Here is a 27,677-nt window from a genome sequence, read left to right as displayed (position 1 = left end):
CCGATTATATTTCCTAGGAACTATGTGTGAAAGAAAAAACTAATAAGTTACATATTTTGCTACAACCAGCAGCCAGTTAGCTTAAGTAACCGCTATCTTTGAACAAAATCCGGCAACCAGCACAGACCATCCAACCAATGGGTGATATCGTGGTGGCTACATCCAATGCTTCTTCATCTCTCCAAGAGTTGGTTAAAAATAAGCTTCAGCTGGGGGTGGTTAGCTTAGCTCAGCACAAAGAATGGAGACAAGGGAAAAGAGCTAGCCTGGCTCTGTCTAAATGTAACCTGTCCAACCAGCACTAGTAAAGTTCACTATTAACATAATATATCTTGCTTGTTTAATCTGTATGAAAAAAAAACAGAATTTAAAAGCAAAGGGTGTAAGGATGTTAGGCAACCAGCAGAAACCCTTTTACTGGGAACTATGTGTAAAATAGAGAAAAAATGAATAAACAGCAAGGGGCAAACAACACGTTTTTGCTCTGGGCAGAAACCATAGACTGTATAAATAAGCAGAAACTCTATTATTTCATAGAGTCGTGGAAAAAATCATTAGACCACCCTTGTTTTCTTCAATTTCTTCATTTTAATGCCTGGTACAACTGAAGGTACATTTGTTTGGACAAATATAATGATAACAACAAAAATAGCTCATAAGCGTTTAATTTAATGGCTGGTATCTAGACACTTCCCATGGTTTTCTTGAAAATAAGCAAAATCTTTATAATTTAGTTCTACCAGGCATTAAAATAAACAAGAAATTAAAGAAAAACAATGGTCTAATTTTCCCCCCATGTTTGTATATATAAAAAGCAATGCCAACCTTTGTCAAAATCAATTTTGGTGGCACAGATTAGATTTCCGGGCATTCTTACACATACAGCCTGTCCTATAATAGATTCTTGTAAGACATTTTGAACACTGTCAAACTAGTTTACAAATTTTTCGACAAATAGGAAGACAAGTGCGTCTAAAGATGAGAAGGCATTGTGGGACATGTAGTGCAGTAGTGGTGGATTTCTCCTGATCAAAAATGATCGAAGGCTTGAGCAACTAACCACCTGCAGGTCCGCACGCAGCTAACCAGGACATACATACAAACATATGTTGTTGTTTATAGACCTGTAGTCCGCGCGGTGTTCCCCTCAACTCTGTCGTCACCACCCAGTCACGACAAGTGCGCGTGTAGATGCCATGATCATGTTCCTCCTCCTCCTCCTCTTCCTCCACCTCCTCCTCTATCAGACACACTAGGGTTTCCCTTTACATGTAACGGACATGAAATAAAAACTGAGTCCTCCGTGCAGTGCGGTTTTTCCAGCCCCCTTCCTTTCACCACCTGGAATATTGTGTGCAGCAGTATGCAGGCAGCGGGCACCGGAGCAGCTGATACCGACGCTACTGTAAACAGTAGCAGCAGCAGCAGCAGCAGCAGCACCGCAGACGTCGACGACAGCGACGGGGCAGGGGAGAGGATGGAGAGGACGGTGCCAAGCGAGCAGCAGGACAGGACCAACAACCAGCAGCAGCAGCAGCGGACGTCCTTATCGCCATCCGGTGTGCTCGGTAAGTGTCACAGAAAAACGGTAAAAGAAAAAAAGACTGTGTCCTGTGAGCGTGCACTGGAGATCTGAGGAAGATGGGTATATGTGTTCATTTGTAGAAAAAAAAAAGATGGGGATAAAAGAGATTGGTCTACTGTGCATGGGCAATATGGTGCAGTCACTGATGCTTGATAGACTTCACTGAATGACTCACAAGACACTAAAGGGGTCAATCGTCTGTGATTGGGTTTTGATGTCGGTGCGTTTTTTCCCCCTTTCCCGCTACATAGTGCGCATTCCGATTGAGACAGGCCCGGGAAGAGTCAGCCTTTAGTGGTCCACAGGTGCATGCAGGACTCATATGCAGCGCAGGTGCATGTCGGGACGGGCTGTGCCACACTACACTTTGAGGAGAGTAAAGATTGTGTTGCAGGCTCAGATGTCAGGTGTGTCCGTTTTGTCTCAGGTTTTAAATAGACTCCTATGAAGATTCATAGGAGAAATTATTTAGTGGTGAGTAAGCAAATAACTGGTGATATGGTTGTTTTGGGAATTGCATTATGGGAATTATTAAGGAGCACTGAAAAAAATATTTCATAATCTTTATTAGCTACATCAGGGATTTATGTAACTTTCTAGATTACCCATGACCCCTGAGAGGTGGAGTTTTACGCCCATAAAGCATTTCTGGCAAAGAGGACAGACTTTGACAGAGATCTGGGCATCTGAATATAACCATATGACCTTTACCATCTTAGTCTGAGCAAGGTCACTTGCTTTAATCTGCATCTGGACTTGTATGTATAGGGATCAGGCCCATATGGATTACTGAGCGGGCCTACCAGGGGTCCAAAGTGTCAGGGGCCTTAGCCTCCTCACCAACAAAATGTCACTCAAAGAGACGTGTGCCGAACAAGAAGAGACTCCAAAATACCACAACAACGCGTAAAACAACTACAAAGGGACACAAAAAGACCAAACAACTACAGAGAGATGCAAAACAGCTGCAAAGAGAAACAAAAATACAAACAAAGTGGATCACAACAACTATGAAAAGGTGTAAAATGACCACAAAGAAACACAAAGTAACTACAAAGAGACACAAAACAACTCCAAAGACACATAAAACAACTGCAGCCCAAAAATAACTACAGAAAGACAAAAAAAAATACATAACAACTACAAAGAAACACAGAACAACTACAAAATGAGGCAAAAGAACTTTAAAGTCTTTGTGTCTTGAGCGATGGTGGGGCCTTTGGCATCTCTGTGGTCAGGGGGCCATTGTCTCATAGTCCACCTATTATCAGGACACGTGATATAAGCTTACAAAACATAATATAAACATAATAACATCAGGAACTCTTTTACATCCGTCCTAACAATATCTGTGTGACTATAGGCTTTGTGATAATTGATTAGCTGAGCTCCAGTATTCGTGGGATGATCAGTATGGCCTATAACTAGTAAGGACCATAGGGAGCAGTTGAGCAAACTGAGTTTATCTGCGTGCTATCTGTGTTTATGCCCTGCACTTTAGTTTATTCCCAAGATGCAAAGTGAAGTGAACTGGACAGCAGCCACCTGCAGGTCTGAATGTAATGGTCTGTTTGATATGACTTAATGCACCATATCAGAGGCCGTCTGTTTTATTTTTGTCCATTGCATGCTTGGAAAGGCACCAGCCCAACCACCCCATGCCCAAACCTGTGACTCTGAAAGAGCATTTGATTTTTATTAGGAAAGTCATATAAAGTCCAGGAGTTTCAAAATACAATTTAGTACATATAATTTTCATCAGGCAATAAACAGTAAAAACATTTTGATACAAACACCAATCCAACAGATGTACTAAGCCATACTAAGCTTTCCTTTCATCAGTTGCTTTCCTTTTTTATTTTTATTTTACTTTAATGTTAATCAAACTATGAACAGCTGAACATAAGATTATCACACTGACTCTGTGATATGAGTAGATCTTCTTAAAAACACAAAAAAGTCTCTTTAGCAGTTTACTTAGTTGGTATGCTAACTAAAGCAAATCTGGTCTCCTTGGTTTAATGGACTGGACCCATTTTGACCACAATCCTTCAAATTGCCCTGATTGCATTTTTATAGAGAATGTTAGTTTCTCCATGATGTAAATTTTGTGTGCAATTTTCAACCAATCCTCCAAAGTTGGGGCATCTGGTTGTAACCACTTCCTAGTCAGGGAAAAAAAGATTTTTTATAATTTTGAGTATTAACTTGCTGAAAACAGTTAAAGTTGCATGCACTATGTTGGTTGATATGACCTTGTATCAGGATTAAAAAAATCAGATTTCTCTTGTAAACAATCAGTCAGTCAGTCGTTTGCTTTTTCATGTTGGCGTATTGCTGATATATTTCTTCCTGTTATTATAGCGTGACCAATAAAAGACAGTGGGCTTTGCGTGATTGGTTGGTTGAACTTTTGAGTAGATGTCATTGGTTGTTGGCACTTATTGAAAAATGTGATATTAGCTTAATTAGATTGGCAAGACATAACGTTGGTATTTTGATAAATGTGATTTTTTTTTATCAACCTCAACTGATTGATACTGGGAGGAAAAAAATCACACTATGGCAGATTGGTCGACAATAAGCAATGACTCCAAGCAGCTCCAAAGATGGTGGCCCTGAACTTACCAAAACTGATAAAAGGAAGAATAAAAAAGTATGTCTATGATACAGTATCCTCTAGGTCTTCAGTCTGCACTAGCTCTCCTGCAAATTGACTTTAAATAATCTAATTATCATACCTAATAATGATGTTTTGAATATATAAATTGCTGCTGCCTGGCTGAGAGATTTGCATGTCAGATATATATATCTACAGGCCTGTGATGCCAGTGGCAATCAGTCACTTTGAAGTGTTCTTAAAGCAAAGAAGAAGAGAGCAGGAAGAAAGCATCCAGTCACTTGGCTTGGATTGCATCATTATGTCACAGACACATTTTGGCATAAGCACACAGAGTCAAATACGGTTAAATCAGCAGAACTGCTCTGTTATTTTCACATATTTACATTTCTGGATACAGCAGGATAACACCATAACATGATCCTGTTGTCTTGTTGTCTGACATGTATTACAGGTACAGTACATCTGCGTTTTCACTGAGTCGGCATGTCGGTCTAACACTATACCAGGGAGATGACAGCAGCACTGGTGCTCTCAATAAGAGGAATGATGCGTGCTGCTGCAGAATGAGAAGCCCTGATCACAGACACGTACTGAGAGAGTGTCACCAGGCGATTCAGTGAACAATGAAGAGCTCGGTCGGTCCCTGGGTGTATTGTGCCTCCGTGAGATGGCAAGTGTGACTTGAGTGAGACTTCAGAGCTAAACCAATGTGTGAAAGAAGAAAACGAAGCAGCAGCAAAAGCAATGACGACTTCAAAGCTTACAGTGCATTGTGGGAAAGCACTGTTCAAATGGTTTTAGAGACAGACTTGAAAAGCCAGTTTGTTAAGAGCTATTTACACAATACTCCGGTTTCAGATCTTCTGTTTGTTTACGGCTTTTGTTCAAAGTCATATGACTGAAGCAGCACGGCCAACCTTCATGCTGGCTGAACAATTGCTTTGGACACTTTTTATGTTTTCTTTTCCCCTAAAGACTCCATGACAGGGCAAAAAATAGGACAATATGGTGAAGAAGAATGACAGTGTTGAGCTGCAGAGTGACACTAATAACTAACTGTGTCCTTCATCACCCTGATGAAAAAACGCTACCATCTGTGACCATCCCCCTTTCTCTCTCACACACTCCATCTGACCCGCTATCATTTATTCTCTCTAATCATTTTAAACTGTATTAACCCCTGCTGGCCTTCTTTTACTTTTAGATAAATTGTTCGGGAAGCGCCTTCTGCAGGCCAGACACTACATTATGTCTCGTAAATCCTGGCTGAAGATGGTGCCCACAGAAAACTGTGATATCCTGATGACATTCCCAGGTACGGAAAGCTGCAGTGTTTCCTCACTGTTCGATGGAACACTGCATCCTCATTAAATGTCTTTGGTGGTCAGCCAGCCACTCAGACGCATGACTAGGGCTTAAAATGTTCCCTAGGGACAATTAGATCTCATCCATTTACTGTACCTGTTCCTATAGACCAGCCCTCTCTGCAGTACCTCTGGAGGAAGCTGCTGTTGTGGGAGTAAAGATGTGAATCAGAGGCGTTTTATTAAACTAATTTTGCAGTTTGACCCTGAAAAATTAACTTCACAATTGCATGCAAACACAGCTCTTCTGTGGGCTTTTTTGTCTATCAAAACAAATAGATAATTGAGTTAAAAATAGTGCTGAATGATTCTCATTTTCATTGTAAAACATATTGCAAATTATCATTGTGTGATTTTCTGAGGTTCAGGTTACTTTATTTCTAATTTTCTGAGACACTGAGTTTTGTGTTTTCTTTATCTGTAAGCCATAATCATCAAAATTACAAGAAATACAGGCTTGAAATATTTCACTATATGTGTAATGAATCCATATAATATAGGAGTTTCACTTTCTGAAATGTTTGACAAAAAATATTGAACTTCTTCACGATATTTTAATTTTTTGAGATGTACCTGTGTGTTTCTATGATAATGAATATTAACTAGTTACAAAACCTAAACAGAACAACAGTGCAAAGGGCTGATAACCAGGTCTCTCTTTCTCCTTGTTTTCAGTTTTAGGTATATAATGGTCCCAAAAGGTGCAAAGAACAGCTAAATTGAGACACAGTGTGCTGTGTACAGTTGGCTGAAACTGCTGGAATCAGACTGGCATTGGTCCGGCTTATGGCTCAGCCTGTAGAAAAAATGTTTGTGATATATGTAGACAGGGATTTAATTGGAGTGACCTTTTAATATCACCACCACCCCACCGCTCTACACCCTCCTGCCAGGGCAGTGAGTGATGGCTTTGGTTTCAGCCTCTTCACAGGCAGCAAACTCATCACATCCTGCTTCAGCAAACATGCCTGTAAAGAATTAAAGTAAATGCTGACAAAGAAATAGTTGCTGTTTCAAAATCTGTATGTTGATGATCATATTCACTGTCAAACATGAAATAAACCCCTTTTTTTTCCTCCCTGCAGATACAATAGATGACCACACTCTGCTGTGGCTCCTGAATCAGATTCGTGTTGGAATCCCACAAGTCAGCATTCAGGTCCGACAGCACAAACACACCCAGGCGCACGCCTTCTTCATCACGACAACATTTGAGAAGTAGGTCCGCGAAAAAACTCACACTCTGACTGTGCATGTGTGCATGCATGCATGTGTGGGCACTGGTTTGAACTGTTCTGAATGATCCTTATGATCCAAGCAGCCAGTGAGTGCTGGTACTTGATTTGAGGACTGAGAGTATAATGGTTAGGTCATTTAGATATTAAACCTGTTGGTTATTGTAAACATTTTACTTCACTGCATATTCATGGTGTGCAAGAATGAAGTACAGTTATCACCCAAATTCACTTTCCCTAAATTCACTGAATCTCCATTAGATTTTGCAGAAAAAAAGCTGATATTGTGTGTGTTTTTGTATAGCACGTGTATGTAAAAAAATTTTTAGTAATGGATATCACTTATGTCAAGACGTTAAAGTAATAGTTTGACATATTGGGTATACACTTTACTGTCTTGCCCAGAGTTAAATGGAAATATTGATTCTACTGTCATGTCCACTAAATATGAATTGATTGCTCAGACAATCCTCACGCCAAAACAGTAATAACAACAGAGATTAACAGGGGAACGTATTAAAGTCAAAGTCTTTCTGGTGTAGTAATGCTTAAGACAAGCGAACGCTGGTTACTGGCCATAGACTATTCAAATAATTTTCCACTTTGAGCGATTCATCGTCACTAAATGAGACAGGACAGCTTGTGTTGTCATTTTGTATCTTCAGTAAATTAATTCATCCATTCATTCATCCATCCATTCATTCATTCATTCATTCATTCATTCATTCATTCATTATCCTTAACCGCTTACCTGCACTACAGTCGCGGGGGGCTGGAGCCGATCCCAGCTGACATTGGGCGAGAGGCAGGGTACACCCTGGACAGGTCGCCAATCATTTCATGGAAAGAGACAGACAATCACGCTCTCATTCACTCCTACGGGCAATTTAGAGTCACCAATTAAATCTAAGTGCATGTTTTTGGACTGTGGGAGGAAGCTGGAGGACCCGGAGAGAACCCACGCTGACACGAGGAGAACATGCAAACTCCACACAGAGGACCGGCAACCCTCTGTTGGAGGCGAGAGCAAGAGTTGACAAGATTGCTAAGCACTATACCACCGTGTAGCCCTCAGTGAATACAACTGAGGTAATACTGTTGTCTCTCCTCAGTGTGTTTACGTGAGGTGTGTTATATTTGGATAGTTATAAGAAGGCGGATACAAACTGTATTGTATCATGTTTAGGCTTTGTAACTCATAGTTACGCGCCTAAGAACTAAGAACCTATGTTACGAATAAGAACAACACACACACACACACACATTGTGTATAAAGAACATCATATGGCATGACAATGAAATGTGAATTATTACAGAGATCGAGGCTCATTCTGGTAAAAAATGTTAATGGACTGCACTTATATAGCGCTTTTATCCAAAGCGCTTCACATTCCAGACTGCGCTCATTCACCCGTTCACACACACATTCATACTGGTGGCAGAGGCTACCTACAACGGTGCCACCTGCCACCATTGGGAATTCATTCACACACCGAAGAATGCAGCATCGGTTGGCCATTTGGGGTTCAGTATCTTGCCCAAGGACAATTTGGCATATAGGCTGCCATGGTCAGGGATCGATCCACCAACCTTCCGGTCAGTTGGTCACCGATCTACCAACTGAGCCGCCCTGACCGGGATCCTGCGAGACTTATATGTCAGTCTGAGTCCAGCGCTGCATAACTTTACCTGTGACCTAAATAAATGCCTGCTGCATTGAGACCAGTCTATTCCTCCGTTTGTGTTTATTCTTGGGCTTCCAATCTACAAACCTGAAACCTTTACAGGCGTCAGCAGTGAATGACACAATCTGTTTCCAGTCTTAATGCTAAGCTAGGCTAAGCTAAGCTAATCGCCTACCAGCTCTGACTTCATATTAAATGTCCACACATGAGAGAGGTATCAGTTGTCACTCAGCTACAGTTTGTTGTGCCCATACCCTTTAATGCATTTAATCTACGAAACATCTGCAGTCCAGCCGCTGCACAGTGTTAGTGCTCCATCAGGTTTAATCCTGCTGCTCTTTTACCCCTCTCTCCTCACCCTCAGCTTACTGCGGGGAGCAGAACAGATGGGCATGCACAAGGCCGTCAAACCACAGTTTGGTGGCGGGATGCGGCGATTTTCCTGTGAGGAGGACAACATCTATGAGAATATAGAGAGCGAGCTCTGTTTCTTTACCTCACAGGTTAGAGCTCAAACCTGTGTGTCAGGTTTGTTGTTACTTTGCATGTCTTTTGCTGTGATATTTCAGACATTAGAAATACAGTCATGGAAAACAATTATTAGACCATTGTCTTCTTCAATTTCTTGTTAATTTAATGCCTGGTACAACTAAAGGTACATTTGTTTAGACAAATATAATGATAACAACAAAAATAGCTCATAAGAGTTTAATTTAAGAGCTGATATCTAGACATTTTCCATGGTTTTCTTGATAATAACCAAAATCATTATCATTATCATCATATCATTATCTTAAATTAAATGTCTTATGAGCTATTTTTGTTGTTATCATTCCAAGTCCAAGTCCAAACAAATGTACCTTTAGTTGTACCAGGCATAAAAATGAAAAAGAAACTGAAGAAAACAAGGGTGGTCTAATCATTTTTTTCATGACTGTATATGTCTCTAAATATCATAACGTGACATTTCTTTCTCCCCATAACTGTTCAGGAGCGTCAGGGCATTATAAAGTACTGGCTGGACAATCTGCGAGCCAAACAGGGGGAGGTGCTCCACAACATTCACTTCCTGGAGGGACAGCCAATCAGTATGCTGACATTTATTTTTCTGATTATTTTAATGCTGTTCTTTTTCTGCTCTGTATCCAAACAGCATCAGTGTTATGTTTTGTCAGACATGTCAAAATGTTTGCATGTGAAAGTTTCATGTTGTGTCCTCTTTAGTTCCAGAGCTGCAGGCTCGAGGGGTGATCCATCAAATGTTTCCTCTCCATGAGCAGAGGATCCTCAACCAGCTGATGACATCCTGGGTGCAGGCTGTGTGTGAAAGGCAGCCCCTGGGTAGGAAATATTTTATTTTGAAAAAACAATTGCAGTAGTATTACAGTAACCTGACTGTTAATGCAAAGTCACATTCTTTAAGGGGACCTATTATACTCATTTTCAAGTTCATGATTGTGTGTTGGGCCTCTACTAGAAGATGTTTGCATGTTTTAATGTTCAAAAAGCACTTTATTTTGTATGAAATGCTCCATTTTAGCTTCTGTCTCTTTAAGCACACTTCCAGAAAAAGCCCAGTCTGCTCTTACTGGTTTCATATCTGTGCTCTCAGTGTCCCAGCACCGTCCGTCAGTGCAGCCAGGGAAGGACAGTGTGAACAGTGTGGCGGTGCTTTCTACTGGACAAAATCACCAATAAAAGTTTCTTAACAAATAACCAAGCAACTAAACATGTTCCAGCAGGATTGAGTCCCAAATTGGAGGGAAATTAACAACATCAGCAAACAAAGGCTACGTTCAGACTGCAGGCAGAGGTGGCCCAAATCATATTTTTTGCTTATGTGACTTTTTTATGTGAACAGCAGAAATTGCATGACATTTGAAATCGACGCTTTCATATGTGGTCCTAAATGGGATATAAGTCTGATGTTTTCCAATGCAACCTTAGTCTGAAAAGTCATGTAACAAAACGTGACTTTTATGTCACTCTAGAGCAGTGGTTTTCAAACTTTTTGTGCCCAAGGCACACCAAAGTACAGGCCAACATCACAAAGCACACCTGTATTCATATTTTTTCAGTACCATTTTCAGCAGTCACGTTGACCTCGTAACTACTTCACTTGCTTTATATATTTACTGTTTAAACTGTGTTTTATTACACCTTATTAGGGGATATTTTGACCTAAACCTAGATCAGTGGTTTTGTAGCCTAAAATCAATGAAACTGCGGCCTTTTTTTACAATCACAATCCATATGTTTATGTATAATTATGTGTTGTTGTTTCGAATGCTCCGTGATATGGGTCATTTTGACCAAAGCCTGATATTGGTCATTATTGGTGTGACCACTTGACAACATTAACCAGGTGTTTAGAACAAGGCTATTATAGTTAACGAAAACTAACGAAATAACGAAAACTACAATTGAAAAAACATTTTCGTTAACTGAAATAAAAATAAAAACGATAGGTATCTATCTATCTATCTATCTATCTATCTATCTATCTATCTATCTATCTATCTATCTATCTATCTAAACATTTAAAAAAATAAATAAAATTCATAAAATAAAAATACAAGCAAACTACCAAGAACCTAAAAAAATATGTCCGCTTTAATACTCTAAAACCATATGAGCTTGTTTTCAGTGTAATTATTTGAGTGTAATCTGATTTGCAGATGATATCTGTGACTACTTTGGGGTGAAGATCGGTATGTATTTCGCCTGGCTGGGTTTCTACACCAACTCCATGCTTTACCCTGCTGTCATTGGCTTCCTGCTCTGGATCCTGGCAGAGGCTGACCAGGTACTTATTCTATGATGACATCAGTTAGACAAGATATAAGAAATATTACTAAAAATCACCATCTAACTGTCAAAATATACTTGTACTGATGCTGATTTGTAATTATATAATATTGTTTGAATTTTGATGACAGGAACATCAAGATTTTACTGAGATTTTGATGTCTGTTTTGCCCTATGTCCTCATACATTCTTTTCTCTGCGTGCTTTGTAAAGAAAAGAAGAGAGGTTACAACGAGTTGAAGCAAACAGTACCTACACACACAAAAAAAATCTGGCTTTGGCAACTGGCAGAATCTTACTCTGAGGTTATATAAGTGTCTTTTGATTCTGTCATGCTTGCTCACAGACCAGTCAGGATATCTGCTGCGTGGTTTTCGCCCTCTTCAACGTTGTGTGGGCGACGTTGTTTCTGGAGCGCTGGAAGAGGCGCGAGGCGGAGCTGGCCTACAGGTGGGGCACCTTGGACACCCCCGCTGAGTCCTTGGAGGAGCCCAGGCCGCAGTTCAGGGTGAGGAGGATTATTATGGAAGTGTGAGAAGGCGGCAATGGAAAAAAAAAGCTGCTGTTTTGTTTTGATGTGTACAAAAGGTTTTACTCACTTCCTGCTGTATTTGCTCAGATTAACTTCCAAACATTCACACCCATAGAGCTGCTCACAAAGTTTCATGCATCCATGTAGAGGTGGGGGAATAAATCGATACAGCATAGTATTGCGATTTTTTGCATGGCAATATATCGATTCATGGCTGCAAAGTATAGATATTTAGTGCTCCGACGCTTGTAAGTATTTTTGCCGTTTTTTTTTCGGAGCCATAGCAGGCTCACTTTTTGGAACATACTGGAGATATAGGTATCATATGAAACTAGACGATCTAAGGGATCTATAGGCGTCCGGATATTGTGTAAAATAACGCTGCAAAGTTAGGTTTTTTTATGTTTCATTCAAAAAATTCAGAGCAGTGAAGCTTAAAGTTGAGGAAAGTTTAAGAAAATTCTACAGTTCTTGTCATCCATAAATGTTCAGTTCAGTTCAGTTTCACTGAATACTTTGTTGGTCAGTCTGTGGGTTTGAACATAGAGAGAGAGAAAGACAGTATGACAAAACAATTTTTGATTTAATTTAATTTTGTGGACACAAAATGCAGTTAAACAGTTAAATCACAATATATTGTATCACAATACTCACCATATCGCAAAATGCTTAAGATCGCAATAATCTCATATCGTGACTCAAGTATCGGGATAAATTCGTTTTGCGGGGCCTCGGCTGATTCACACCTCACATTACCTGCTGTCTTATTCTTTCTTATCTCACTCTGGTTGAGTTGTTTATCAGCCTGCACTTGCGCAACTCTGCACTGACACACAATACCAGGAAACTGTGTTTACAAGAGGAGTGCGTCTGTGCTCTGAGAGGAGAGGGGGGCGGGCCTCCTCTTTCCCGCTCCCGTCTCATGTCCTGTTGTGAGGAGTGAATAGAGAGTCTGGGGGGAGGGAGATATGTTTGAAAACACACATGGGAACTCAAAGAAAGAAGCCCGGCTAGCTCAGTCGGTAGAGCATGAGACTCTTAATCTCAGGGTCGTGGGTTCGAGCCCCACGTTGGGCGTCAAAGTTTTTGGGGAGGTACTTCTGGCACCAGCAGCATGATTGTTCAGATAATATGGTGTAATCATATCAAGAGAGAGGATGTGGAATGTGTTACACCGCAATCAATAATGTGTGAAAGTTAAGTCTATAGAGGTTTCGAACAACAACTTTGAAGTAAAAACTTTCCTGTATCAACTTTTTCAAAGTTTTATGACACGGTCGGCCATAAAGTTGTAATAAAAATATTTTTCACCTCTTTCCATGAAATACTTGTGACAATGTGAGTTATTCTTGACAGATAAAGTGTATGTCTTCTCAGAACTTTATTAATCAATCTCTTCCAAACATATCACAATGAAAATGAAACCACAGTTAACAGAGGATCGTGTCTGAAAACAGAATTATTCCAACTTTATGGGTGACCGTGTAGTCATATTTAGTTTAACATGGTACAATGAAATGTATTTGACATACAGCACTAGACATACCTGTACAAAAATGAGGGTTGTGTGTAAGAGAAAGTGACTGTCATAAATTATGTGAGAAAGGGGATGAAATGTGGGATATTGCAGAGTGGAATGTGATAAATAAATAAATAGATAGATAAATAAATTAATACAATATAGCATGAAATACATAGATGAAAAAGAGGATTTGATGTGGTTCATAGCAGCAGTCATGTTGAAAGCAATAGTGGAATGTAACTAAGTACATTTACTCAAGTACTGTACTTAAGTACAATTTTCCATTTAATGTAAGGTTATACTTCTACTTCACTAATTTTGAGACAAATATTGTACTTTTTACTCCACTACATTTAGCTGCCAGCTTTAGTTACCTTTCAGGTCGAGATTTAACATAAAATAAACATGATCAATTTAAAGTGATTACATTTTTTTTTCATCAAACCTCATAACAGTATGTTTAATAGTTAAAATTATGCTTTATTTTAACTACTAATGCTTACAAAAATACATCAATAACAATAATTTCATAATATATTTAGAATATATATAATCTTTAATTCTCTACTTTTACTGTGATACTTTAACTACATTTTGATGCTGATACTTTTGTACTTTTACTTCAGTAGGTTTTGAATGCAGGACTTTTATTTGTAGTGGGGTAATTTTACAGTGTGGAATTAGTACTTTTACTTGAGTATGAGATCTGGGATCTTTTTTTATTTACATCACTGGAGATGGCTCCAAACTGTTAATGATCCCTGCAGCACATATTTGTTTTACTTTGATCATGATTTGATACTTTTTCCACCACTGGTTGGTAGTCAGGGTTGGAAAACGGATTCCAGTCTCGATAAGTATTAAAGAAAGAGAGTATGAAAAAGTAAAAAGAGATTCATCATATCATAGAAGCTGAGTGTTTTTCATGGCGTTTACCGCTGTGTGAGAGAGCACAGGGCCAGAGAGAGCTTGATGTCGTTGAAAACGAGTCAAGAAGTGTTGTGTTCGACTGAGCGCACACGCCTACACAGAGCTGCCACAGAGACGCTTCACAAGCATACTTGGCTGCCTTTATGCCTTCAAGTCACGGCCTGCAGAACACCTCTGCCCCAAGTACTGAATCCTGACAGCCATGACCAAAGTAGTTTGAAATAAAATGCAACAGTTTCTCAATATTATAGCACACTATGGTAAACTCAGTACAAAAATTAAGCTTGTCTGAACGTTATACTTGGATGCACTTATCAGAAAAGGTAGGTGTAAGGAAACCATCCCTTAAGGGCTGAGTTCATCATTCAGTACGCTTACATGACACTTGAAAAAAATAATAATTATTGCCTTAATCTGATTTGTAACTGGACAACTGAAGTGCATGTGAACGTGTCAGTCCGACTAATGTCGGAGTTCTCCAACTCCCATTAAGACACCTAGCTGATGCGATTGGAATAGGATTTTTGCCGGCATGTATGACAAGACACCTTCGTGCTAGCGTATGACCCTGGAACAAAACATCCAAGAAAGCTGGTCGCAGTAGCCGTCACATTAGCCGGCCGGTCACATTAGCCAGCCGGTCACATTAGCCGGTGGCAGTAGCCGGTCGCATTAGACGATCACATTAGCCGTCCGGTCACATTAGCTGGTGGCAGTAGCCGGTCACATTAGCCGGTGGCAGTAGCCGGTCACATTAGCCACTCACATTAGCCGGTGGTAGTAGCCGGTCGCATTAGCCGGTGGCAGTAGCCGGTCACATTAGCCACTCACATTAGCCGGTGGTAGTAGCCGGTCGCATTAGCCGGTGGCAGTAGCCGGTCACATTAGCCGGTGGCAGTAGCCGGTGGCATTAGACGATCACATTAGCCGGCCGGTTGCAGTACCCTGTCAGTAGCTATGGCACAAAGTGTCGAACTGAGGTCAACCGGAAAAGGGGCCATATTAACCCGCTGAAACAACGCATATCACCACCAAGTGTTGAGGAGGACGACACATTCCCATCAGTTATTCGATTTTCTCAGTTGCATGTAAACTGGGACAGAAGTCCTATTAGACGCCAAAATCGATTTTTAAGCATAGCTCGATTAAACTGTGCATGTAAATGCGCTGATTGTTTCTATGGACACAGTAACAAAATATGAAGGGAACAATAATATAATGTTATTTCATTCAACAGGGGAAATAATACAAGTATAACACCAATTTGGCTAAATAATATACACAAATACATAATCAGAATAACATTTATTTACATTATAAATATTTAGCAATTTGTACTTCGATGTCAGGAAAAATCTTCCCAAAAATCTGGAAATTTGAGTGTGGAATAGTATGGGATTTTGATATAGAAAATATGTAGGAACCCCTAAAAATTATAAATTGGTGTTTCATTTGTGATGTCTTGTTTCCCACAATAACTTGGCATGCAACAGCAGAAAGATTAGAAAAGCACACAGGAAAGGAAGCTGAAGCAGACAAAAATATGGAGGCAACAATAATATAATGTTATTTATTCAACATTTTCATGAAAAATAAAACAAGTATAGCACCGATTTGGCTAAATAATATCCAAAAATACATTGTCAGAAAAACATTTATTTACATTATAAATATTTACATATTTGTACTCAGGTGTCAAGAAAAATCTTCCCAGAAGTCTGGAAATTTGAGTGTGGAACAGTATGGAATTTTGAGATAGAAAATGTGTAGGAACCCAGGATAGTGCATCTTAAGTAAACAGTAAACAGTGCAGACATTTGTGATTTGTGATGTCTTAATAACCTGGCATGCAACAGCAAAAAGATTAGCACATAAAGCACACAGGAAAGTAAGCTGGTGTTATGGAGCACATTTTGCACAAACATTTCCAATCCATTTCCCAGTGACAATGATTGCAATCATGGAAAAATAAACCCTCTAATGCTCTCCCTGATTTCTCTTCCTCTGCAGGGAGTAAAGCGCTGCAGTCCCATAACAGGCTGCGAGGAGTTCTACTACCCGCCCTGGAAGAGAGCTGTGTTCAGATGGCTGGTCAGCCTGCCCATCTGCCTCCTCTGTCTCTGCTTTGTCTTCCTCGCTATGCTCCTCTGCCTGGAACTGCAGGTTTGAACAGATAACACAGCAATCAAGTTTAATGACGAAAAATGGACTTGATACGGTCGGGGGCTGATAAATGGGGCTGATATTGTACAAATGTATTTCTTGGGAGCAGTTTGAACACACCCTTACTGGAAATGTAAATAAATCACTTGAACAACAGAAAACAGAAAAACTACAGTTTATTATAAGCCAGAAAACATCAGGTCCATTACTACAGTTTAGTCTGTAAATACAGTCATGGAAAAACTTTTTAAACCACCCTTGTTTTCTTCAGTTTCTTGTTCATTTTAATGCCTGGTACAACTAAAGGTACATGATGAATTCATTTTACATGGTTCTCTTGATAATGAGTTTGGTTTTTATGAAGAAAACCATGGTAAATGTCTAGATATCATCTCTTAAATTAAAAGCTTATGAGCTATTTTTGTTGTTATCATAATATTTGTCCAAACAAATGTACCTTTAGTTGTACCAGGCATTAAAATGAATAAGAAATTTAATAAAACAATGGTCTAATAATTTTTTCCATGACTGTATGTGACAAAAACAGGTTAAACAAGGCACATCTAGCAGTTTATATTAATTTAATAGCCTTTTAGAAATAGCCCTGGGAGTAGATATGCATGTATGAGGCTTATTAAATATGCATCATGCTCTCTAATTCACCTTGCAGGAAGTGGTGATGGAGATTCAGGAGCTACCTGGTATCACAAGATTTATTCCTAAGATTCTTCTGGCCGTCACTGTGACCATATGTGATGAGGTGTATAAGAAGATCGCCTACTGGCTTAATGACATGGGTAAGAGATGCCAAACTACTGTTACTCTCTGGTGACTTATACTAAATGAATTATATTAATATGAGTATTATAAAATGCTGCCTGATTACTGATATATGAGCAGTGGTGGAAAGTAACTAAGTACATTTACTCAAGTACTGTACTTCAGTACAATTTAGAGGTCCAAGTACCTTATTTGAGTACTTCTATTTTATGTAACTTTATGCTTCTACTCCACTACATTTAGAGGCAAATATTGTGCTTTTTACTCCACTACATTCAGCTGACAGCTTTAGTTACTTCTCAGGTCAAGATTTAAGTTATTTGTTATTTGTTGAAAATAAACCTCATCAAAGTATGTTAAGAAGATAAAATTAATCCTTAAGAAAATTAAAATGCTGCTTACATAAATGCATCAATAATAATAACAATCCACTAATATATTTGGGATATATAAAACAATCTGAGTGGGGCAATCCTGCTTAACAAGTACTTTTACTTTTGATACTTTAAGTACATTTTAATGCTGATACTTTTGTACTTTTACTGAAGTAAGTTTTGAATGCAGGACTTTTACTTGTAGTGGAGTAATTTCACAGTGTGGTATTAGTACTTTTACTTAAGTAAGGGACCTGAATACTTTTTCCACCACTGGTTATGAGGCAGTTAAAGCTGCACGTTGACAAATGCTTTTCTCTATTTCCTTATCCAGAGAACTACAGACTTCAGAGTGCCTATGAGAATAATCTCATCATCAAGATGGTTTTTGTAAGTCATGCATGCTCATCTGTTTGTGGCACAATAGAGACAGTTTATCTTGATGGAGTGGGTGCTTGATTTCCTGTGATGTTTTCTGCTTGTTTACAGTTTGAATTCATCAATTCTTACCTTAGCCTTTTCTACATTGGATTCTACCTCAAGGACATGGAGCGACTTAAGGAGGTAACAGCAACTGTTAGTTATATCACAAACAATGTGACAGAATATTGGTCTTAAAGTGACATTATGTAATTTTCACATTCTCCTATTTTGTTCACCAAAGCCCCTTACAGACTGCTGTTTCAAGCTGTGATATTTATGCCTCCTTTCAGTCTGAACGTCCTAGAGGTGTAATGGGGGGACCGAGTAATCTCAGCTCTTTACCGCCTTCGGAGGTGGAAACAGAGGCGTTAAATTGGTGAGACTGTTTGAGGCGGGATCAATGTGAACCAGTGGAGAAAATACATGACATATTTTATGTGTGCGACCAACACCCGGGTGATAAGAAAAGAAATGGAAGCATCATTAGAAACACGCCTCTCACTTGAGTTGGACAGTAATCGAATCATGTTCAGCAACTTTGTTTTAGTCTGTAGAACAGGCATGTCCAGACTATTCCACAAAGGGCCGTGTGGCTGCAGGTTTTCGTTTCAACCAAGCAAAAGCACACAGTTTGACCAATCAACTGTCTGAAGACTGAGATCAGTTGATTAACTGAGTCCAGTCTGGTGTGCTGCTGCTTGGTTGGAACGAAAACCTGCAGCCACACGGCCCTTTGTGGAGTAGTTTGCTGTAGAATCTCTGCAGTGAGAAACAGAACAACGGACAGGCAGTTCTTGTGAATGACCTAAGGTGAAATGATGGCAGAGCTCGTTAAGCTACTTTTGCGGAGATGCAGTATGAAAAGGGCTCATGATAATGGTGACAATTTATTGCTCGAAATTCATGCGTATTTTGAAACAACAGGCGCTTGAAATGATTTCAGACAAAAACAGGGTTCTTAATTTTGGTTTGCACAAAGCTAACATTAGCTACTCCAACAATGGGGAGTTAGAGCATTGAGCTGAGGAGGGCCGAATGAAGCCTCGTTGCTGGTTAAAGGTGGGGATTTTATCATAGGGGTCTATAGGGATTGATTCTCTTCTGGAGGTCGCCTCCAGTGGCCATTTGAGGAGCTGCGTTTTCTTTGGTATTAATACTTTGTCTTCAGTTTTCAACCCCAGAGGTTCCAGAGGTTGCTGCTTTAGTTTGACAGGTCCACTATCCACTTGCTAATATAGGCCCTTTCATAGTGCGGTCCCACAAATGTCCCGCTATATTGCTGGAAAGATCTGTCCTGGCTTTTCACCTTAGGGCGTTCATAGTGATCCCGCAAAGGCGTGATATTCGTGCCCTTTCATAGTGCAGTCCAGCGTCTCAGAGGTGGGAGGAGACGATAGTGACGTGCAACAGAGCAGCAGCAGTGCTGCCCAGTAGCACAGTGCTAATAGGCTACACAGTTAGCTCTGTAGCGGTACAGTATGTATGTGTTGCAGCAGTAGGTGTTCAGTTAGCGACCTCCGTTTGTTTACAACAAGCACTGGACAATGTGCACAGTTAGCGGTGCTGGTTTGTTTACAATAAGCAGTGGATGCTGTGCCCAGTTAGCAACGACGGCCGCAATTATTGTGCATGCTTTTGAACATGATTCGATGACTGTCGGACCAAGTGGGAGGTGTGTGTGTGTTACATGCCACGCGCAACGTCAAATATTCCGCCTTGCAAGGATGGCCTGTTCATAGTGGTCCGCCAGTTTTCCGCCTCTGTGACTACCTCTGGAGGTGACACGTTACAGAGCCGTAAATGTCCCAGCATGAAACAGCACTATGAAAGGGCCTTATGATTGGACAGTCCCTGTAAGGCGGGTTTGTGCAGTAAATGGTCATTGAATAGCTACCACACTGTGCAAAGTAAGGCTTTAGTGGACTGTTGTGAATTGAGTTTTTGTTAGAGGTAAAATGTTATATTTCTTTTTTTTTTAGTTACATAGTCTCATTTTAATTTAATGTCAGATGATGTAGATGTCCTGGGACTATGCCAGGCAGTGAACTGCATTTGTGAATATCTAACTCATAAGTGCGAAACACTTTTAAAACGTGTGCGTGCGTGTGTTTTCTCTTTAGCCCTTCTTACACTCAGCACAGTAACAGATGTTGTCCTCCTCCTCACAGATGCTAGCCACTCTATTGATCTTCCGGCAGTTCCTACAGAACATCAAAGAGGTCCTCCAGCCTTATCTCTACGAGCAAAACAAGCTGGGCGTCTTCACCCCGAAGGTGCTGTGGGAGCTCCTCCAAACCATCGTACTCAAATACGGCCGCTTGGCTCTGGGGAAGGCCCAAGCCTCGATGACGGCTTATTCCTTCCTGGGTCCCAGAGCGATCCCCGTCAGTCACGCTGCTAACGGTAACCCGGAGCAGAAGAGAAGAGGGGATCTGAAGGCTGGATTCAGGCTGTCAGAAGAAGAGTGGGACATGAGTGACAGCAATCTGAAGCAACGTAAAGTTAGCTTCACGGAGAAGGTCGACTACCAGGATGTCACCACGGTGCAGGCGGTGGATCGCAGCTTCCTCGAGGACAGCCCCACTCTGGTAGAGGAAGGGATGGATCCGTCCAGTATTTTTGACAGTTGTGATGACGACAGTGATTGTGAATCGCTGGGTCAAGTAAGTTTGTTATTGTGATTTATCAACTGGCAATACTGCACGAATGCCTGTGATTTACGACTGTTCCAATCCATCATATGAAATAAAACAGACTTTTGAGTCCTGTAACTGTAGTTCATAAAGGTAAGAAATAAAAAATAATTTGTGGCAGTTTTATGACAATATAATATTATATATAATATATTTTTGTAGTCACTTTATTTTCAATTCAGAAATCTATCAGAATTTTTGCGTGTCACTATAGTCACATGACATGAATAAACTTACAATTTCCACTTTCTTTTTTTTTTTTACAGAAATGTTTAATTATGTTTGGATAATTCCAACTAGGGATGGCGGTTTGGAAGAAACCTGGCAACTTGAGCATCTATAACGTTAACGATCAAATAATCGATTAATAGTTGTGTTCTTATACATACTCCAGTATGTATAAGAACATGCATACATGGGCAAAATAAAATCTATATATTGTATACAGTACTATGCTGCAGAATTTAAGATGTTTTAGTCGTCATCAGAGAAAGTAACGTACACCAATAAGTATGCCACTGTGTCCTCTCCGCTTCAATCAGGAATCAGACTCTCTCTATCAGAGAAGAAAGAACATCAGTGACGGGAAGGAGCATAAGAAGTCGTGGATCGACCCACCAGAAGAACCCCAAACTGTCACTCTGACGCAGGCAGAAATTGAGAGCTGTATGCAGACATACGAGGTGGGACTCTTTGATAATTTGTACGAACTATCTTACTTTATAAAACAAAGCACCTTTGAAAGCACCAGTATTGTTTAATGACGTTTGACTCCGACAGGACACGCTTCAGGACTACCAGGAGATGTTCATCCAGTTTGGCTACGTGGTGCTTTTCTCCTCTGCGTTTCCCCTGGCTGCCATGTGTGCTCTTATCAACAACATCATCGAGATCCGCAGCGACGCCCTGAAGCTGTGCACCGGCCTGCAGAGACCCTTCGGACAGAGGGTGGAGAACATCGGACAGTGGCAGGTCAGTGGGCTTGTTTTTTTTGGTAAATGTCAGAAAAGCCCTCCAGGCTGCGTTGTACATAATGGGAGCATCTGATGGCCTATAAACTTCTCTCTCTCTCCTCGCTCTCTTTCTGTCACTGTCAGACTGTAATGGAAGCCATGGGCCTGATAGCCATTATAGTTAACTGTTACCTGATTGGTCAGTGCGGGCAGCTGCAGCGTCTGTTCCCCTGGTTGAGTCCTGAGATGACCATCATCTCCATCGTCTTACTGGAGGTACGCATTGAACTGTCCTAATGTAGGGTTGTAGCTTGGAGACACTGGTTCCCAACCTGGGGGCCCCGACCCCCACTAGAGTTCGCCAAACGTGGTCACGTAGCCTTCTTGATTTTATGAGGAATAAGGGTGCTTTCACAACCCAAGTCTGTTTGGTTCGCCCGAATCAGAGTGAAATTGATACATTTGGTTCGTTTTGTATTTAATCTGGTTTTCTTTCACAGTGCAGAAATGTCAGAGGACCAAATTTATAAAAAAATTTAAAAAAGATTTGAAGAGGGGCGTGTATGAAGGTGGAGGGCTGGAAATCTACTTGCACTATTATTTCTTTTATTCCGTTTTTTTTATAATTATACCGTCTGTAATCTGCTTTGGTGTTCCGACCAAACTAATTTAGAGAGAAACGCTCAGAACGAGCTTCTGTTGAGGCTCCGGGTCGTCAATAATGTGTTGATCCATTATTTCCAATGTGCTGCGATCAGACAGCTGTAGAATCAGAAGGCGAGCCTTGATGCTCCTACCACGATCTGCTTCTACCACGAAGGTACATATTAAGTTCAATATGTTGATAATTTTGCAATGACAAATTAGCTTTAGCTCAGTGGTAGCCTACAGAGTGAAACTGAATGACACGAATATCATCTTTATAATATTATCTGTGTACATCTAGCCCACAATCTGTTGCATTTTGGTTAATTTCCTTTAATTGGGTCGGATTCTTGTTGGATTACGACCAAGACCCTCTCTGCAAGTGGTCTCGGACCGGTTGGTTTGATGTGCACCAGAGTAAAATTAGAGCAGAGGGGGATCCTTGACACGGATTTAACCGAACCAGAGTTTGATTAAAACGGACTAAACTTTGGGTTGTGAAAGTGCCCTAAGAAAACTTAAAATTAAGTAGGAAACAAGTTTATGAGATTGTTATTTAAGATATGTTTTTTTCTATAAGGTAACGGTAAAGACCTGAACACCTTCTTTCTCTCTCTGTTCAAAAGTGTTATATTATCTATTATATAATTGAGAGCTAATACGGAAGAATAAAACATGGACTTTGTCAAACCAATACATATACAGACAGAGAACTGTATTACAAGTTTCTAAAAAAAAGAAAAACTCATCTCTGTTGGAATAAAATATTTATTAGGCCTACCTTTTTCCATGAAATGAATGTGACAATGTGATTTATTCTTGACTGATAGCGTGTATATCTTCTCAAAACTTTATTAATAAATCTCCTTTACATTCCACAATGAAAATGAAACAACAGTTAACAGAGGATTGGGTCTAAAAAACATAATTATTCCAACTGTGTATTCATAGGAAATAATCTGCTCAAAATATTTCAAAATCTCTCATTTTACACAAGCTTCCTGCTGTTATTTCCTTCACTCTTTGGTTTAATTGTACAGTTTATTAATAGCTATACACGGCTATTGTTATGCATTGAATATATTAAGAAATGTCCTTAAAGTATGTCACTTAGTCAGGGGTTGTCAGCAGTGGTGGGATGTAAGTATATTTACTCAAGTACTGTACTTAAGTACAATTTTGCGGTACTTGTACTTTACTTGAGTATTTCCATTTTATGTAGCTTTATACTTCTACTCCACTACATTTAGAGGCAAATATATTACTTTTTACTCCACTACATTTGGCTGACAGCTTTTGTTACTTTCAGGCCAAGCTTTAACATAAAAAACATGAACAATCTTTTAAAAATGAAACCTCTTAACAGGATATTAAGTAGTTAAATGAGCCCTATCTTTACAAAATTAAAATGCTGCTTACATAAATGCATCAATACAAATAATGTAATAATATATTTACGTATATAAAACAATCTGAGTGGGTCCATTCTGCATAACAAGTACTTATACTTTTGATACTTTAAGTACATTTTGATGCTGATACTTTTGTACTTTTACTTCAGTAAGTTTTGAATGCAGGACTTTTACTTGTAGTGGAGTCATTTCACAGTGTGGTATTAGTACTTTTACTTGAGTAAGGGATCTGAATACTTTTTCCACAACTGGTTGTCAGTTTACTCAAGAGGAGAAAAAGGTTGGGAACCACTGTTTTATCCCCCAAAGTGACACTTTTATAATATTACAAAGTACAAATGTGCATGGCCTGCTGTTTTTGTTGTGACTTTGTAAAAACCTTTAAAATATTTTTTTGTTGTTGTCCAGTTTTATAAATGAACTCAAAACCTCACAAGAGTTTTTGGTATGTGTATGAGATGTGCTGTTTGGTCTGTAGAAATAACAGAAAGAAACAGAATGTGATTGTGCCTTGATGTAACTGTGTGTTGAGCCTGTCCCTCTGTGGTCTCGGTGGTTTACAGCACTTTGCAATCCTCCTAAAGTACATCATCCATGTTGCCATCCCTGATATCCCTGGCTGGGTAGCAGAAGAGATGGCCAAGCTAGAGTACCGACGAAGGGAAGCTTTCAAGGTATAGTTGTATGATAGCTTGAAAGACCTTCGGCCAACGCTGCTGGCTGCACACTGTACATGTACCCCTTTGTCTTCTTCATTGTCTCTGTGTGCATTGTCCAGAAGTCAACAGTAGTGCAGCTTTCTCTAACTGTCCATAAGAAATAACTTTATGTGTTTGGCTATGTTTGTCTGCATAGTGTTGTACCACATCAGTGCAACCTATTTTAATGATGTTTTAGATAAGTCTTGTAAATGTAGAAGATGGATAGATAGATAGATAGATAGATAGATAGATAGATAGATAGATAGATAGATAGATAGATAGATAGATAGATAGATAGATAGATAGATAGATAGATAGATAGATAGATGGATGGATAGATAGATAGATAGATAGATAGATAGATAGATAGATAGATAGATAGATAGATAGATATCATGGTAGTGTTATTGTTACAGTATAAACTGTATATAATAATAGTACATTATATATATGGTATATGATATAATAATATATAATAGTAATAATACACATACACACACATATATATATATATAGTAAAGGTATAATATATGCATATAAATAAATATAAATAATTGACTGTGTACAAGATATACATACAATAGATAATATACTATGAGTATAATAATATGTAGATAGAATCAGTGAAAACATAAAAAACACATATTTTAAGAAAAACTAAGCAGAGACAACCTAATGTATTCACTAGAGGGGGGGAAAGACTTTTCTCAGAATTCTGAGATATTTAAATTTTCATTAATTCCCTCATGAATGCATTACTCGTATGTTAAAAAAAAAATTCAATAGTTAAAAACTTTAGACTTTTTGGTTAGACTGTGTCACTACAGAATAAAGAAGCATGAACATCTATCAACTCTAGTGAAATTGAACCACAGAAATTGAACAGACTTTCCAGGAGATGGCGCTAAACTGCTTTATCATTGCTTCACATTGTAGTTAAGTAGCACAAATAAGGAGTTAGGAAGAGTCGGCGTTGACCTTCATTAAGGAAACCTACAGGTGACGTACGCAGTTTATTTCTGAAAAGCTGAAACTAAACTAAATCCTGTCAACATGCTCTGAAAACTAAACTCAAATTACATTGAAAAGTCAAAACCAAATTAAATAAAAACTAGAAGGGCACACAGGCTCAGTTTATTTACATGCCTTATCCAGTTTTCTCTTCTCTCTCTTTTTGTTGTTTTTTCTGCCCTGCCTGTGACTCTTCTTCTCTCCTCGCCTGTCTTCATTTTAACATGTAGAAGCACGAGCAACAGGCCCAGCAGCACTTCCAACAGCAGCTCAGACGAAAGCGTGAAGAGGAGGAGCTTCAGCGTCAGGCCGAGCTGCAGGCCGAGGCCCGCCAGGAGAGCGAGCACAGGGCGGACAGCCAGCACCAGCACCACCACGACAAAGCATCGGGCGGCAAGGCCGGGGACAAACCCAAGAGACCCAGCTCTCTGCTGGGCAACAACAACGTCATGAAGCTGAAGCAGATCATCCCTCTCCAGGGTAAGTTCTCCTCTAGCACCTCACGCTCACCAGCCCAGTCCCCGACAGGAGGCGAGGCTAAGCTCCCGGGATTCCTCAAGTTCTTGAAGTCGCCCGAGGTGAAAAAAGAGCCAGCGGTGGCAGCTGGGGCACCGGGCTCCACCACAAGCTCTTCAGTTCCCCCTAGTGGCCAGGAGAGGTCACAGTCCCCCAACAGGACATTCAGTCCTGGGAAACTGTTCAGCTTCAGCAAATCAGAGGGGACTGTGGTGTGTGTGAACGGGACACAAGCATCGCCACAGTCTGCTAACGCTCAGCCCAACAGGAGTGACTTAAACACAACCACGGAGGAACTCCCCTCTAATGAGTCCGATAGAGGGGAATCAAGACAGTTGACTGATTCAGAAAACTCAAAGAGCTAATAAATATTTAACCATGCCAATGTAATATTATGAATGGAGAGCAATGTACAAACGTTACAAACGAGAGACACACCTGTACCGTAGGAGAACACATTAGACCACATGTAAGGTCAGCGAGCGGTAGACTTTCACTATTGATGCAACTTACTCTGCACAAAGTATTACACTGTATCTATTAACACTTTATTATCTAGCTTCCATGTATAATATGTACAGTAAGTGTTACTCCTTGAATGGGGCTTGGCTGCATGGCTGCCTGGTTTTCAGCAGCACCAGAACACATTATGTCAGTGTGAAGATTTTTTATTTTTTTTATTTTACAAAACCTACACCAACCATGAATGAGCCATTTTTATCAAAGGACATGAACAGCAGCTTTGCATTGCAGGTTTGTTTCTCACCCTGATGGCTGAACTGAATGCATGTTGCATCATGTGCATGCATGTCATGTCCATCATGTTTTTAGTTGTGAAGCACTTTCAAAGCCATCGTATTCTTCCGCAATAGGTCAGATTATACTCACTGTGACCATAAAAAAAATATTCTATTTTTCTTAACTTTGATTTTCTATGAATTATTTTACTACATAAATTAGTGAATGTACTTCTATGATGCAAATAAATCTCACTTGAATCCATCAAGAGATAAGGCATTGGCTCATTTTGTTAATAGAATTTAAAAAACAGATTTGCAAAGCCAATTTCAAGCACTTTTCTAGCTTTTCCAACATCTTACAGCTTTGGTAAAAACATTAATATAGAGTATATGCAGTATAAGGTTTGTTTTACTTTGTCGTCACATTAAATGAGATGTTATTGTGCTGTAAATATTTTGTGACTTCACTCTACAGCAGGGTCAGTTTAAACATTGTGTGAAATGTTTCACCTGTTAAGTAATCTTGGTGTCCTACATAACCTACATTCAGTGGTGGAAAAAGTATTCAGATCCTTTACTTCAATAAAATTACTAATATCATACTGCAGAATGACTCCACTACAAGTAAAAGTCCTGCATTAAAAACTTACTTCAGTGAAAATACAAAAGTATCAGCATCAATATGTACTTAAAGGATCAAAAGTATAAGTGTTCATTATGCAGAATGGACCCACTCAGATTGTTTTATACATTACCAATATATCATTAAATTATTATTATTGATGCATTTATGAAAGCAGCATTTCACTGTTGTCAAGGTAGGGCTCAATTTAACTACTTAATATACTTTTATGTGGTTTCCTTTATCGCAGGCGTAATCATTTTAAATTGATCGTATTTTTTCATGTTAAATCTCGACCTGAGATGTAACTAAAGCTGGTAGCTAAATGTAGTGGAGTAAAAAGTACAATATTTGCTTCTA

At 39.6% G+C, this 27,677-nt stretch overlaps 1 protein-coding gene and 1 non-coding gene across 3 annotated transcripts; both read left to right on the top strand.

Annotated features, from left to right (window-relative positions):
- The first annotated feature begins 1,264 nt into the window (after positions 1–1,264).
- On the top strand, positions 1,265–26,953 carry LOC131980359 (anoctamin-8-like). Of its 2 annotated transcripts, XM_059344589.1 has the most exons (18): positions 1,265–1,568; positions 5,413–5,523; positions 6,658–6,790; positions 8,857–8,995; positions 9,484–9,580; positions 9,717–9,833; positions 11,171–11,298; positions 11,647–11,808; positions 16,295–16,447; positions 17,118–17,244; positions 17,936–17,991; positions 18,091–18,165; positions 20,193–20,687; positions 21,260–21,400; positions 21,498–21,689; positions 21,815–21,946; positions 24,291–24,401; positions 25,670–26,953. In XM_059344589.1, the coding sequence occupies exons 1-18, from the start codon at positions 1,364–1,366 to the stop codon at positions 26,318–26,320; spliced, it is 3,225 nt and encodes a 1,074-aa protein (XP_059200572.1). In that variant the 5' UTR covers positions 1,265–1,363; the 3' UTR covers positions 26,321–26,953. The 2 variants fall into 2 exon arrangements, with proteins under 2 accessions (XP_059200572.1, XP_059200573.1); XM_059344590.1 differs by lacking the exon at positions 24,291–24,401.
- On the top strand, positions 12,837–12,909 carry trnak-cuu (transfer RNA lysine (anticodon CUU)). The gene has a single exon. It is a non-coding gene; the product is annotated as a tRNA-Lys (tRNA).
- Positions 26,954–27,677: the final 724 nt, after the last annotated feature.

This window comes from Centropristis striata, chromosome 11 (genome assembly GCF_030273125.1).
Source record: "Centropristis striata isolate RG_2023a ecotype Rhode Island chromosome 11, C.striata_1.0, whole genome shotgun sequence".
Taxonomy (NCBI): Eukaryota; Metazoa; Chordata; class Actinopteri; order Perciformes; family Serranidae; genus Centropristis; species Centropristis striata.
This window is presented reverse-complemented; position numbering and strand designations above follow the sequence as displayed.